Source organism: Typopeltis vanoorti, chromosome 9 (genome assembly GCF_054136105.1).
Source record: "Typopeltis vanoorti isolate ZY-2024b chromosome 9, IOZ_Tvanoo_1.0, whole genome shotgun sequence".
Lineage (NCBI taxonomy): Eukaryota > Metazoa > Arthropoda > Arachnida > Uropygi > Thelyphonidae > Typopeltis > Typopeltis vanoorti.
Genome location: NC_143557.1, coordinates 133,071,207 through 133,088,415, shown reverse-complemented (window position 1 = coordinate 133,088,415; position 17,209 = coordinate 133,071,207). Strand labels below are relative to the sequence as shown.

General features: G+C 35.3%; 1 protein-coding gene across 1 annotated transcript in view; it reads right to left on the bottom strand.

Moving 5' to 3' along the window:
- Positions 1 to 239: 239 nt before the first annotated feature.
- The window catches only part of MESR6 (misexpression suppressor of ras 6), a 388,255-nt gene continuing 371,285 nt past the window's right edge, over positions 240 to 17,209 (bottom strand). The window contains exon 7 of the mRNA XM_090397939.1: positions 240 to 520. Within this exon, the coding sequence (XP_090254065.1) occupies positions 379 to 520 (142 nt within the window). The 3' untranslated portion in view covers positions 240 to 378. The remainder of the gene's footprint in view (positions 521 to 17,209) is intronic.

Genomic DNA, 17,209 nt, shown 5'->3' with positions numbered 1-17,209 from the left:
TGCATTTAGATAAAGAGCTCGCTCAGATGACACTGCCCATTTAAGTAGTTACCCTATCCCAGGAGTAAGTAAACGCACGTGATTTTGCTGATTGCAAACAACAGACCCCGAGATAGCCCCCATTTAAAAGAAAACTATCCTCCCAGATGGATGCAAAACAGTGCAATATACCTTCTATCACTTCTGACGATAACATAATGATTTTGAGAGAATAGTGCATGTAATGAAGTCTATTTTTAAAGTGAATCATAAGCTTTATTTCTTGCATACATGTAGTTAAAAAAATCCCTGAATTCAGTTATTTATATTCACGATGCTCATACAATCTAAAACGATTACAGCAAACGACACATTTACTCTATCGACTGTTCTGAAATATTACTGACAACTGTTATCAATTTCTTCACTTTCGTAATCATAAGTGACATCTAGCGGACCATATAGTTTTTTTAATAATTGCAGCACTTGGGATTGAATAAAATCGACATCGTCTGCAGGACAATAATCATCTCGGCTTGACCTAAAAAATAAATAAATGTTTGTAAGTAAAATTAAAAGAAATAATTCACGCAGATTTTATTACTAAAAAATACTTATCATTTCTACTTATTTATTCCTTCTGCTTTTGTCTAATACAAGTAAACTAATAGCTAAATGTGATACGTTTGACAGCAGAAAAAACATAAAAAACAAAATAAAATTGTATTTGCTTTTCAAAGAAATATGCAAGTAGCATTATTTAGTAAAAAAATGCCATATTTTATTTATGATGATGAGATAATAAATAATATTATATACGTAAATTATACAAAGTTATTTATATAGTATGTTTTATTTACATGCAGGAATCCTTGGTTACTATCAAAAAAAAAAAAAAAGAAAGAAAGAAAGAAGTTTTTTTTTTTAAATTGGAACAGGTGGCAGTCAATTTATTTGGCTCTAAACATGATCGTGATCATTTCTAAGTCACTAACCTTTATTTCAAAAGCATTTTTTTTTTTTTTTTTAGAATTCTTGTAGTGATTTAAGCGTCGATGATCAAAGGTTCATTTTTCATGTGTAGATACTGGAATCGTTATCTGCCTACTGCTCATCTTTCCGATGCATCGGTTCGTCACTAAGGACAATAGCTGTTGGCCTATCTTATCTCACTACTTCTACAGCCAAAGGTAACAAAGATTAAGGGGGGGAGGGGAAAGAGTTCCTTTAACAGTGGCTAGGTATAATTGGCTCTGATGAGTTGCCCATTATCTTGTTACAGTTTGTTTGTGGTCTAACCCGCCACATTTCTACGGTCAGGTGTTACGAGCAGCGTCTCTATCAATACATCACTGTCCGTAGAGGTCTAGCTTTACGATATCACATGTCTCTGTCAGTAGCACACTTGAGGCCAAACTGTCGTGGGAATAAAATAGATCCCACCACAGATAATAAGTAGCAGTTTTTTTTTTCTTCTTCTATGGAACTAGGAGGGGTTAGAACAAAGGTAAATGCATCCGCATAACTTTCTCTTATACATAAAAAAATTAAAAAAAAAAAAAAAAAAAAAAACGAAGTAGACATTCCGACATAAATCAGTCGCTTCATTAACTTTACATCCTGCGGCTTTCCTTGGGCGATAACAGCAAAACAAAATGACCACAGGAACCACACAACTTCCCCTCATTACGAGTGTCAAGGAACGGCCAGGTGGGCTTGGTAGAAGAACCCAGAATAACGTTTGGTAGGTCGCACAGTCCAAATTAAATGTCACAGGTTTCCGCTGCTGCTATGAGCAGATGATATTTGTCAGTTGCTCGAAGACTATAACAGAAGATTTAAACATCCTTCTTATACTATTCCAGGCGGAAATTTTCGTCTGATAGAACTTGTTTACTGAGCTTTTATTTTTATTCCCCCCCCCCCGTTAAATCTGGATAAACTATGTAGTTGAGGGCACAATAAAACATTGTGTGTACAGCCAGCATGGAAGCGCACACAAAAAGTTTGTTTAAGTGAGTGGTTTACACAAGTAAACTGGTTGCTTCAGTTAAAATGAGGGTGTGATAATCCAAGGGGACCGTAATAGGGGGGGGGGTGCTTGTACTTCTCGCCCACAAATGTCCTTAACTCTAGGTTGACATCGGTAGAAATCTTTGGCGAGATTTCAGACACCACCACTTTTTTCTTTCTTTTTTTCCACTCTGGGCAAACAGTTCTTTGTTTAAACTGCGTCCCGAAGGTGGAGCTGTGGTCGTCATCCTTCAGACACTTTTGTGCTCAGCTATGAAATCACCGCCACCCTTCCTGACTTGGGTCTCCCAGTGTTCTCCGCACCCATACGTCGAGGTTAGGGAAAGAATACGAATCAACCTCTTTGGGTATCAAAGCCGCCCACACGTCTGTACTTGGTATTCGGGCCACTTCTCACCATAGGGGTGTTGCTTCATCCCCGAAACAAGCCATCACTAGAAACTGCTGCAATAAAGATATAAAAAGATTAAGAAAGATATCTGTATGATACAAAAGACACACGTTGTTAGCTTTTCTAGAAATGCAAGAGGTGTGTGTGTGTGTGAAAATTTGGGTGTATTAAGACAGCTTCTAAAACACCTGCACTAGCCATTTTGGATCACAACTCAAATCTAATGATTTAAAGTAACCGATTTATTATTAATGTATCAAATGGATTCACAAGGGTCACGGACTTTGTCCTTCATGAAGATCGGATGGAAATATCGCACTGTTTTGCTCTTAATGAAACAGATATGAAAATTGGAGATGTTAATGTCAGCTCTTTGCTTTATGCGGATGATGTTATACTTTTAAATAAATCCGCTACAAGTCTGCAAGATTCCCTGACTAAATTGAATAATTGTTGTAATAGATATGGTATGAAGGTCAGCAATAACAAGGCAAAGACAATGAAAATAGGTAGAAACATTGAAAATATCAACTGCATTGTGAATGGAGAACCTATAGAACAAGTAAAACATTTCAACTACTTAGGCACGATTTTTAGTGAAGATGGTAAATTAAATATGGAAATAGACAATAGAATCAACAAATCCAGTATGGTAGGAAGTCAACTGAATAAATTCATATGGAATAAGAGAGAAATTAGCCAAAACACTAAATTAGCTGTATACAAGTCGGTGTTCAAACCAGTTTTAACTTATGGATCTGAGAGCTGGGTCAGAAGTAAAACACTTGACCAAAGACTAGAGACCGCAGATATGAGAGTCCTGAGAAAGATCAGATGCCGTCAATGGCAATATCATATTAAAAACGAGGAATATTAGGAAAGAACTTGACATTGCCAGCATCCAGGAATGCGTTAGCAGAGCTAATCTCAGGTGGTATGATCACTTAAACAGAATGGGAGAGGAAAGATTAGCAAAAGAAGTGTTCTCTGCCAGGTTGGCAGGAAAAAGACCCAGAGGAAGACCAAGATATAGGTGGATTAATACAGTAAAAAGTGCCTTAGAAGACAGAAATATAAGATCTGATAATGTTGGAGTCTTGACAGGTCACAGATTGATTTAGAGGAAAATTGTAGGTGGGAAGTTAGTAATGATGTAAATTTTTCATGTAGTATTATCATATCCTGTACACCCTTGAGGGTATATATATGTCAGGAATTTGATGATAATGAAACAGAACTTTCTTTTCCCTCTAGTTATTATTCAATTTATCTCAGTCGGGCGATGATAATGTTTTCGTTTTCTCCTGCCTAACTTAATACTCTTTTCCTAAACATACCACAAGATGGCGTGTCACATAATGGTGGAATGGCCTACAGCAAAACTTAATAGGATGAAAGCTAGAGGAGGGGAAAAAAAAGAGTCAAACATTCTTTTGGTGAATATTGACGATATGTCTCCTCCCCCTCCCACTGCACAGTTCAGCCTCCCTCATCCTTACTCATTAACATAACTCAATACTTATGGCGCAACCTGCCGGGCTGTGAGGAAGAAAAGCATCGCTTTACCAAAGCCGTAAATGACGGTCGGGAAGGCGTGGTCAACTCCCTCGCGTTCATCATAGCATTTTTGTGAACAAAGAGTTGCAAGAAATACTGAGACTGACGCAAGCAAAAAAAAAAAAAACACAACGCCGTGTTTTTATTAAAAATTCCACATACATTAACGAGTGTATAAAATATTCAGGAAGCCTCTAGCATGTTTATTTTCGTGACCATCATATAAGAATTGTTGAGTTGTGGAATAATTTAATTTTTAATAGAGTTGAAACCCGCAAAGTTAAAAGCATATTGCATCCGGTTCTTTTATTTTCTGAAATATTTTATCGCTTTTTTATGTAGAAAAAAAAACGTAAAACAGTTCAAGTGTGAACATATTTGATGAGCACTTACGTCCTAGACAATTACCTTATAAGTAATAAATTCATGCATCCATGGAATGTTTCTATTCATACAAGTCCGTCGAATGAGGCAATTATAAAGCCTTAAAGGTATACAGCAGACAATCCAAAAACTATTCCGTAGAGGTGAGATTAAAATGCCAATAAAAGCCAATTTTCTTGGCAATATTAGTTGCCCCCTCCTCTTCCTAATAGTTATTCGAACACAAAAAAATCACTACAGTGGAAAAAAAGAAATGCGACTCAAGTATGCACATTAAATAAATAAATTAACGCTTGACCACATATAACTACGTGTCAAATGCTTAAAGCATTATTTACATACAATCTAATATCAGTGGCGTCATTAATACAAGGTCCCGAGACTCGCGTAGAAAAAAAATTAAGCGAATATAGCCTATATTATAAAATAAATATTTATTATCTTATTTTTCTAATTTCGAGATCCTATAAACGTCCAGGTGACGCCACTGTCTAATGTTTTTAACTGTGAACTGAAACATACAAGCCAGTACCGGATAAAGCTAAAGAATGGAGAATTATAAATATCAATTCCAATACAATATGCATGTATAATAATGAATAATAATAATTTATAATAATAATGAAATGATCTGAATGAATGGAGGGCGATACCAACTAGTTAACCAGACCTTTTTCTGTAAACAGAAGATTCTTAAAGAAGTTCTAAGAAATAAACAACCTTAAAGGGGAAGGGAATTGTATTCAAAGGTAGGGTGGATTTAGGATTCTCACAGAGTCAACAGTTGTTCAAAAGAATAATAAAGGTGGGAGCGAAATGTTGCATTTTTGACAGCGAAAATGTGTGAAATGTTATGCAAGAGGATAAAGTCACTGCAAGTTAGACCACACCTCATCTGGATCTTTCTCTTTCTTTCTAGATAGGATATTACCCAAGCACTTCAAATATGAAAGGAATTTATTTCTTAATAAACGCAAGATACGAGTTTTACCAGAAGCGAGTACTGTTATTGGAATAACTATGGACAAAATTCACAGTCGATAAAAGGTCAGTGAAAAACAGAAGGAAGAGAAGAGAAAGAAAAAATTTTCTTTTGATATCTAATTTTATTACATAACATAATATTTTCAATATCAGACACATCAGCTGATACAGTCTCATATCTTTCCTATCATACAAGTTTAAAATGCTTTAAGTAGTTAGTTGAAAGCATTTCCTTTTAGAAATTATATAAACACTATGAAATGTTAATCTATATTTAAGTACAAAGGAAATTACTTTGAAAATGGTCTGTCATTATTGTACTGTACCTGATAGATTCGAGAAAAGAGTAGTCACTGTTGTTTATGTCAGAAATAATAAAGCACAATTTCATACAAAACACTGACACAGCAAATTCGGATACAGGGAAATGAGAAGTGACTGAAGGGTTAATCCTTATATATGAATCACGACCACATCAAGGAATGGTAGTGATTCATTACTAGGATGATTCTGAATACTTTCATTTCTAACAATACATGCAATGCGAACTATTTCAAGATGAAATAAAGTGTTTACTTTAATATTCTTTACCTTTGACAAAAATACGGTATGTTTTCGAAATATCGGGGCAAAGACATCGATAACAGCACAACCAAATTTTATGTGTGCAGTCTCAGGCTACGCGCTTATGATGATCGAAGTCATCGATATTGATATTTACTACATCATCATTTCATCCGCTTGATAACGGGTTGAGTCCACAAAGAAGAAAGGTTCTCCACTTATCGCGATCTTTAGCCATCTCGATCATGACTCTATACCTGTGTAGATGGGAATGTTCTTGCATCAACTTTATCCAAGCACTTCTTGGTCTGCCTCTAGGTCTTTTACTTCCTATATATCCATTCAGAGCTAAATATGGAAGTCTATGAGAGGCCATTCTCTGGATGTAACCAAACCATCTCAGTTGATGCTTAATGATTGTATCTATTATATCATCTGGGAAGTTTAAATCTATTCTAATTTGATCATTAGTCGTGTTGCATCGAGTGGGTATTATTAATTTTTCTGAGGCATTTCATTTCAAATACTTGAAGTTTCTCGATTGGTTGTTGAGTTAATCTCCAGGCTTCTGAAGCATAAGTAACCGATGGGATGATAATTGATTTATGTAATTTTAATTTTAGACTTGTTGGGATTTTTTTATTTTTCCATATTTTGTTTCGTTTATTCATGTTGGTCCAACCTAGGTTTAGCCTGTGTTTTAGTGTTTCCATATTGTTGAGGTTACTTGAAATAAGACTGCCAAGATAAACACATTTATCAAACTTGTTCCAACAGGTGATTTTCGAGATTTATAGAAATATTTTCTTCTTCTCTACCTATCTTCATTATTTTTGTTTTATGAAGATTTATTTTCATACTATAGCATGGATTGAACTTATCCTTGAATGAGAGAGAAAACGATCCGAAAGAGCTGAAGTGGTACGTTTCGTAGTAATCGCATTCTTGTATAGAAACATCACCATTACATTAGTAACATCATCTAACAACCTTACTGTAGACATTACTTTATTCTAACTTAGCTATTAAAATGACCTCACTGAAATGACTCAACAAATTTTTACAGTGTTAAATCCTAAATATCAAATTAACATTCGCCATGAATCTCTGGTACTGACAATGAAACGCATCTAACAGGCACTTGTGCATTTTTCGGAACGCACATTAAAAAAAAAAAAAAGAAAAAAAAAAGAACATTCATTTCTAGTAAGAGGATAAGGTCAATATATGTTTGTGTTATCGGAAATGCGATTCTGCTTATTTGTTCCAGAGCGTGGATGTCTCCATAGCTTAATCAGTATGGACAATACTTTCTCGCTGGAAAGTCCCGTCTAGAAAGAGAACCTTATATGGGCTTTTTAAGTGAAGATGATTTAGCTCTCATACTGAGAAGGAAGTTTTTTCATCCCTCGCAAACCGGTCAGAAGAGAAAGCGCAATTAACACAACACACTGGCAAGCCACTTGATTCGGCTTAACTCAAAACAAGTTCCTCTCATCCTTTCTCCAACGTCAAGCGTTCGAGAAAGGTGGGAGGGGAGGATCTTTTTCTTCAGGATCAACTTTATCTTTGCGCTCATTCGATTCAATAAATTTATAACAAAGTAAAAATGGGCAAACAAGCAAACAGTTCATCCTAGCCTCTCACTGTTTAACACACCATGGGTTCCATTTATTACTAAATATCTGGGGAAGTTACAAATATCATCGGCGCTCTTTCATATTTCTTATTAAACTACTTTTGCAAGACATTTAAAACGTTCCTACAACTCAATTTTTCTCTTCTATGGAGAGCTGTGACCTTGGTAATGGCCCAGTATAACTTCTGCTGTCCTTGCTATGAATATTTGGGCAACTTTAAAGGAGAAAAGATTCAAAATCACTTGATCATAAGGAGTCCTTTTGAGTGTTCTTTACTTTCCGTATGTTGATTTACGCGAGAATTGTGCAAAATTCGCGAATTAACAGGATACTACAAAATCACAAATATACTATGCAGATAAGGTCTTTGGAGTCTTGGAACAAAGCAAAACGGAGAAGGAGAATCCATAAACTAACATCACTGTTGACTGTTTTACATGGAAGTTGAGTGGTCGTAAAAATTATCAATACAAATCGATAATCATTTGGGACTAAATCTGTTTCGTCAAACTAAAAAATAAAATAAAATAAAATAAAAAATACATAGCGTATGAAATTTTGACAGTCTTTATAGATGTACACTGGCTTCGATGAAATTTGAATTCCAATTAACGAATGCATAAAAGGTCACGGCCCTGTATACTCCTATAATGGAATTACTTATTTTTTAAGTTTGCAATCAGATTTATTCAGCTTAGCCAGACAACTTCGTTTACATTTTCCAATCTTGTCTCGATGAGATCGCGTGTAGGTGTCTTCTCCTAGTAAGTCGGAACTTCATGCCTCTGGTCAATTTTCGGTTTCTGATTAGTGTCAGAACACAATGAAAACAACAACGATCTCTATGGCAACGCCACAGTTCTACCTTCTGTCAGAAGCCAACCACTAAGTCATTTGTCACAGGGTAGCATGCCGCGGCGAAGTGTCAGAAAGTCAATAGTTCGAATGAGAGAAATTTCTTAGGTGTCAAAAAGTCTGTAAGAAAATCAGAGGAAGGCTCGTGAGTGGGTGGAAGGAGAGGGAAAACAGGGGAATTAAATGTAGCGGAATTCTCAGTGTGTGTGTGTGTGTGTGTGTGTGGAGGGGCTCTAAAATGGAACATGTGGGAAGAGCAAGTTCTGCTAAGATTTCAGACAAGTCATCTGTTATTTGAATGCCGATTCTCTTTTAACTCCGCAGAATTTTGACGAAGACAATCAACTCACAGAGGACATTGTCGTGATTTAAATCACTCCACGGCGTCCAACCCTCTTCGTGTTGTTGTTTACAGCCCGAGTTTCATGCATGGAAGCACAAACACAGTTCTTCGACCTTTCGTGTAACTACTGCTGCATGTAAACAACACGGCGATTAAGGAGAGGTCAAATGTCGAAGTTCGACGGAGAGAGAGAGAGGGCAACGGTTAGTAGAATCCTTTTGTTCCATCGTGTGAGGATTAAATTGGCAAAGCTCGTTAAAAAGGATGTTCCAGTTACAAATGCCGATGAATGTAATTCGCTGCTACATTTACCAACGGTTAACATCTGGATCCTGGGTTACGTGTGTATCAAGATAACCGGGAGTTCGTGAATAAGCATGTCAAATGGTCGTTCGAATGGCAACTGATTGAGATACCAATAATTGTTGGTGGCTAAGAAGGCTTTGCAAGATAAATCTTTCTCATCCGATCGAAATTATAAGATCATTTATCAGGAATCTATGTTACGTAACGCACACACGTTTTATGCCCAGCACTTAGGTTTTAGTGATAAATAATGGTCGTGTCGACACACGCAGTTCTAATCACCTTATTGTAATGTTGGATGAGCTTGCTTGCTAAGTACAAAAATGAGCGCATTCATAACATGTGTCCTTGGATAAAATGACTATATTGGAATCTCCGAACATTTGAATGCAAAGTAGATGGGTCGATATCATAGGGATGTAACAGACTTTTTCTTTCTGGAAACTTAATATTTTAGCTGCCCATTCCATCAAGCTAAAAACACCCCCAACTTTTCCGAGAAGCTTTGATAGCGAATTTAGCCCTCCGAGCTGATTACCGTTTGTACTCAAGAATCTGAGAAGCAATAACAAAAACAGAATTTGTCTGTTAAGAGCGATATTCGTTGGGCAATACCAAAGGAATTCGTTGTGGAAGTTAATTAACCTCCGGCGGGATTTTTCTTGAGGGGAAAGCGAACAGTCGTTTGTATTTTTCTTTATTAGAGAAAGAGACCTGAGAACACGCAAGGTTACTTGACATAAAACACGTCTGCTTTTCTTTTGGACTAACGCCACAAGCAACCTGAATTATTCTACATTCAAAAATCTTCATTTTTAGAACAGCATGTAGTTTTTATGTAATTTTTAAGTATTCAGAAGCTATTTATGTAAAAATTACAAATCACACGATTCTTCCTTGGACTATATTCGAAACGTAATGATTTGAAGTTAACTACTGTAAGAGGTGTTGCCGTGAAATTACTAGACGAGTTTCAATCAACGGCCAAAGGGTTAAATCCAGATAAAGAAATCATAAAGCTCATTGTCAGATCTACTCTCACCTAGATTACCCTCCCCCCAACACATACATACACCCAAATTACAGGAAATGATGCTTCAGCTCAACATATGGTCCATCTTTCATAATTACGATAAAAAAAGATGCATTCAAGTATAACTAAATTCAAACTATAAATTGTTTAAAAAGCATATACAACTAGATAAAATTTCGCTTACTTAATAATATTTCAGTTTTAACACTTGATAGAAGATCTATTAGTACTCTCAAGATGGAAACATTTATGATTGCTTAATAATGAAAATATCAGTTACCTAGCACTGCACAGCAATATCTTTAACCCCTTAACTTACCAATTAAAAATCAGAAAGCGGTCGTTTTTCTGCCAATTTTTTGGGCGAGTTTTGGGAGAGGGCGACTTGCTGGATCAAATTCATTATTTGAAAAATAATGATGAATTTGTGCAAACGCAAACGAAATAGCCGATACACGCCGTTGGCAACTTTTCTCGGCTGAAAGGAAATAGGCACAAGATTGTCTAGCGTCTATATTCGATTGTATTTATATGTGAAATCAAAATTCGAAATCAATTTTGGTGCAATAAACAAAAGACGTGTCACAGATGTCTTTGTATGTTAAGGGGTTAATAAAAATGGAACATTAAGACTGGGTATTAGAACGAAAATTGAAAAAGCAAGAAGAGCACTCCAAAAACTAAAACCACTTTAGAGAGTTACAAGCTTATAACTTACTGAAGTGAAACTACAACCCTCTAATGAAGATGAACGGAAGTTGCTGGCCTTCGAAATGAGATTGAAAACAAGTGCTACAGACCTCCTAAAGATACCACACATTGATTATGGCATAAAGTTTGAACGAAGACAAAGAATAATCAATTCTTTTGCTGGTCCAAGAGAAGAGATTCGAAGGAAACAACACATCCAGCTTGTCATGTCAGCAGATTGAATAGTCCCCCAGTGCTTCACTTATAGGGATAAAAGCGAAGTGTTAATCAAGGACCAAGCGGGAGATTTCTGAGGAATATTTCCAATTATCTATCTATTCCATGGTCCTGTTGCTGATTATGGGAAGAACGCACAGACTTATGTTTGCTAACATTAGTAAGACTGTGCAGTTCTATATATATATATATATATATATGTAATAAATTTTTTAACTTGGGGATATTGTATATTAGGATAACCAAGTTATTTTATAAACTTGGTTATTTTAACTCCTAATCCCAAGTATGCAAACAATTGAGTTTGCGACTGAAACAAAGTTCAAGTCTAAAGATGATACAACACCAGGGCAACTCATTGTAAAGGTGGGTAAAGCTCTGATCACTATTCTTAGTATTTTTTGTTTGCATACTTGGGATTAGGAGTTAAAATAATCAAGTTTATAAAATAACTTGGTTATCCTAATATACAATATCCCCAAGTTAAAAAATTTATTACATCTATATCTCCTCCAGAGATTTTTATTAAAAATAAAAACACCTTGTTGCAACTTCTATCGGTAAAGTTGATAAGGTTCCGTATTACTATAACCTTGGTATCCTAGACCTATCTAAAGCATTTGACAAAATCTGGCATTTGGACTCCTGCACAAACTTATCTCAGCCGGTATCTCACTAAAAATGGTTCATCTAATCCGTTCATATCTTCAGAATAGATCAATGCAAGTTAAAATTAACGGTTCTACATCGTCCCAGCGCCATATCTTTGCTGGAGTGCCGCAGGGATCTCTACTGGCTCCATTGCTGTTTTCTGTATACATGTCAGACATCCCACACAATCCGATGACTTCCATTTTAGCACTGTATGCGGACGATACGGCAATACTAACCAGATCTCTCAGACCCCACTTCGTTACTAGAAAGCTTCAAGAAAATCTTCTAAAGCTGGAGGGTTGGTTCTCCAAGTGGAGATTGGAAGTCAATCCCCTGAAAAGCTCAGCGGTTCTCTTCTCAAAAAGGCCAATGTCTCCTGCTGGAGATGTGTTACTATTCAATACTAAAGTTCTCTGGCAGAAAGAAACAAATTACCTGGGTGTGATTCTCGACAAAAAGCTATCTTTCAACCAACATATCAAGTCTGCATGTGCAAAAGCATCTAAAGCCATAGCTCAGATCTACCCGCTAATTAATAGAAATAGCAAACTCAGCAACAGAATCAAATTGCAGCTATACCAGATGTCGATTCGTCCTATAATCACCTATGCCTCTCCAGCCTGGAGCCACACCTCTAATACTAACATTATTAAGATACAGGGAGTGCAGAACAAGTGCTTGAGAATGATTTTGAACGCCCCGTGGTATGTTAGAAACAGCCAACTCCACAGAGACACAAATATTCCCTATATTCTCTCTTATCTACAATCCCAACGATTTGGTTCAACAAGCTGCAGCATACGAGCCAACGGACATATTTAAATATAGAAGACCAAAAACTATATTAGCCTCCTATAGCGATACATAATCTCCATGCCCATTCAGGGCGAGCAAACTGCTCGTAAATTTTACCCTCACTGTAACCACGACAGATAGCGGGGAATATGAAAAGCATCTTGCTTCACCCCTAAAGACATAAATGTCAGTTGTCAACCTTGGTATTTAGGGTCTAACTACTCACTGAGGAGACCTCAAAAAAAGGTTGAAACCGGTCTGGGTAGTGACCCAACCCATAATGCATTGCAGTATACATCTTCTAGTGAGATGTGCTTTACATTATGGGAAAATACTAAGAACAGTGATCAGAGCTTTACCCACCTTTACAATGAGTTGCCCTGGTGTTGTATCATCTTTAGACTTGAACTTTGTTTCAGGCGCAAACTTAATTGTTTGCATACTTGGGATTTGGAGTTAAAATAACCAAGTTTATAAAATAACTTGGTTATCCTAATATATATATATATATATATATATATATATATATATATTAAAGATACCAAGAAATTTTATACTTGGTTTTAATCCTTTTCCCAGTAAGCAAAACAAAGTTTTGCGCGTGAAATATATTCATGTCTGAGCTACTTGTATATGTATATATATATATAAAGGCTAATGACTTCGTATCATTTGCCTTAGTATCCCATAATTCAAAGCACACCCCATTTCAGACGTGTATAATGCAATGCATAATGGGCCACTACCCAGACCGATTTCGACCTTTATTGAGGTCTCTTCAGTGGGAGCTACACCCGGGAGAGATACCAAGGTTGAAGTAATGCAGAAGTCATATATATCGCACATACAAATAGACAAAAGGCCCTTGACCTTATTAACAAAAATCTCTAGATGAGAGAAACATGTAGAAAGTTTTTCTGTATTACGTCAACCTTGGTATCCCTCCCGGGTCCGGCTCCCACTGAAGAGACCCCAATAAAGGTCGAAACCGGTCTGGGTAGTGGCCCTTCCCATTATGCATTGCATTATACACGCCTGAAAGGGGGTGTGCTTTGCATTATGAGATGCATACTAAGGCAAGTGATACGAAGTCATTAGCCTCTATATACAAGTAGCTCAGACATGAATATATTTCACACGCAAAACTTTGTTTTTGTTTACTTGGGAAAAGGATTAAAACCAAGTATAAAATTTCTTGGTACTTATTGGTATCTTTAACGTATGTTACACCCAAGGTAAAAAACGTTCTCTCTCTCTCTCTCTATATATATATATATATAATATGAGAACTAGTAATAATTCTCGTATTACTTTAGCTGCAATGAGTCGTTCAGTATCTTCACTTTTTCTGTTAGAGAAATATGCGCCCTTTCATAGAGTATGTGTGTGTTAAGAGAGTAGTTTACCATTATTACTTGTGAATAAATAGCTTTGTAGTCTTAAACAAATATCACCTCATAAATGATATCATCTGTGGCAGATGCTTGTGCTTTATGAAGAAGGCGAATTTCGCGACCCGTTGTGAGACCAGTACCCTGATTATTGGCGGTTTCATAAAGTCAGTGTTTGGTTTTTGGGGAAGAGAATTCAGATTGTTTAACGCGTAGCTTATTCATCGTACTAAATACTGAAAATTAACAGCATTCTGTGGGGGTGAGGTTGGCATAAAAGCTGGCTTTTTGATCTCCTGATAGGCTGTAGTAGTCTAGAAAGAAACAGATAATAGCGGAGAATGGAGACGATATCCACGCCCGCTGTGTCAAGTATTTTATTTGAGCTTATTTCAATAAACATCTACCGCTGTGAGATTTTCTGTTAAAAAAACCCTGAATAATTATTTAAATAAAAATGCTACGATGTAAAACATACACTGTTTCTTTCATGGCAACTATGTTATCAATTGAGACAGCATTCCTAACAGAAGCGCAGAAATACAAACAATAGACAATTAAATAGCCCCCAAAAAATCTCATCATCAAAACTGAATAGTCGGAAATGTAAATAATTTGAAAATAAATACTACCTAACAGATAATGACAAACAATTAGACATAATGATACTTATTTAATTGGAAAATAAAACATTTTTACTGTTCTATGTCTAATGACATTAGAAAAACAAGAATTTTGTAACTAGGTTCAAAACAGGTGTAGTCTGTATTCCAGGGCGTAGAATTTAAAAGCGGAACTTGTTTTTATCTGGCATGTCTGAGTTATTTGGTACAAGCACTCCAATACAAAAGCTTGGCGAAGTGTAATTCAATGATAAAAATATCTATATAATTATAAATTTTTCATTTGACTCATCCACGAAATGTTGTCAACTGATATGCATACGTGTGGGCGATTAAGAATTTATTTCCAGGCCCATTGCGAGTTCGAATTCGCACCTCCTGCTGGTTGAAGAGTTGATATGCTAAACACCTGGCCAATCAAGGTCGGGAATTAATTAAAAATGTATTTTATCAAACAAACAGCAAACTTAAAACACTTGCGTATTTTACTCTACTTATAATAAGTAAGATAAAAATGTTACAAATACACGTATAAGTACTTTATGTTTTTTACTTTCGCATTTTTTCTCTCTTTGAAGAGTCCAGCAGTGACAGCAATACCAATATGGTTGGTACAGCTTAGTGGAACACTTGGTATAACAGGAAAACATCAGATGAAACTGGAGGAAATGAATCTTCATTGATATCCAGGCCTGATCTTGTGGTACTGTTAAAAGATGATCAATTCTTTCACTGCAATTACTAGCAGTACTGTTGCTCCAAAACTCTTCACCAATTTTGTAAACGATTCCAAGGCATCCAGTTCATTTTTGTTGGTAACTGTTGTGTATTTATTGGACCTCAAATTTCTTAATATGAGGTGCAATATATATACACACCTTACTCGAGTCTTGTTTCCGAAATTTTTAGAAATCTTAAGTACTGGATTGCAGTTCTGCTTTTTGTTTAATACTTAGAAATATTTCCTTCTGAAGATGACTTCGCAACACAACTGGCAAACATTTGGCTTATGAATTTCATTGAATTTTTTTTTTTGTTCATGGAGCTAATAAGTTCCATTGCTGAAGATCAGCTCCAAGCTGTTCAAATTGTTGACAATAAATTGAAATTTCCACGAAGATAGTAGAACTTGTGTTTATTCAGGTGAGTTTGTTTAAATCTTTATAAATGCTTTCATCTGATGGTGCTAATGACTTTTTTTTTTTTTTTTTTGAATTTCTACTAGTGCTTGTCTCAACTGTTTCTCAGGCGCTCCAGTTTTCTCCTCAAAATCATGAGCCGGGCCTTCAACATTTTTTAAATAATTAAAGATAATATGGTTGTCACCCTTGATGGAAAGCTGAAATAACAATAGCCATCGTTCATTGAAATTACTGCTATATGACGAAGTCACAACAGGGAAATTAAATAACAATAATTTAAAATTTTATTTTGAGCTAATGGATTCATGATAAAATATTCCAAAACCTATGAGATGCGTAAATATCAGTAAAAAACAAACAAACTAACAGAGTTCATGTGTTAATTTATGATTAGGCCATAGATGCAGAACAAGAAAGGGAATGCATATGATTAAGGTACATAATATTTAAAGAAATTAATGAATTAAGTAATGAATAAATCTTTGATACACTATTAGTCTTCTATTAGTCTACCATATACCTGATTATACAAGCTTGAAGCTTATGATCAGTTAAATTTACCTAAATTCTCGTTACAGCCGAATCACTAAAATACACTGAGTTTTTGTTAAACTATCTCCATCTTTAACACCTAACGATATCTTATTTATCAACAGTTTGTTTAAAAAGTTGCATTTAAAATAAGCATTCTTTTGCAGATCAGTATAATAATGAGTTAAACAGCGGTTATTATTAGTGATCTTGATATTTAATTGTTCGTAGAAATGCAAATTTTATTTATGAATTAAAAATAAATGAATCAATAAATTATCCACCAAACGACTGCAATATATTTCCAACTTAATACTGTCACTAATCAGTATTATAATTATTTTTCATTAATTAAATAATAAATGACAATAAATAATAATAAAATAATAAATAAATATAGGGTTTGTTTTTTTAAAAATACGCAACTGAATATTCAAAGTGTGTTACCGTAAAATATTTGGATTATAACACGTCATAACAGCCGATAATTTCCAGTTTACAGAACACAAAAAAAAACTTGAAATAAACATACCTATTTTTCGAGACCGGAACACTAGATGTCAGTAAAGTAGCACGAGGAATAATGGCTAAATGTAAATTATCGATTATTAAAATTTGTTCATCAAGGGAAGCACGTAAAAAGAAACAACAAACGCCAGAAAATTACAAAAGTCACAATTCGATGGTAAAGTGAAAAATTAATTAAATTACAGCATGTTATCAATTTCAAGTAATAATTAGATTTCTGGCATTGTCTTTTTTCGATCGGCGATTTGGGAAGTCAGATTAAGGCAGATGTTATTTATTAAAGCAGTGATTAGAGGTGGCTATAACAAGCAAATTCAATCTACTTTAAAAATCTATTCGTTTGTAATTCACGGAATTAGTGTGGAAATTCAAAAGTAGAGTGTGAAAGAAAGAATATATTCGGAGAAGCAATAATCACTGAAATTTTCTTGATGACGAAAACAACACTTTATGAAGAATTACGATTGTAAAGCTAACCAGGAAAGGATTCAAAACAAGCCTTGAGGTCAATAAAATCACGCATTTGGACGAAAAGATACTTCTCTGCC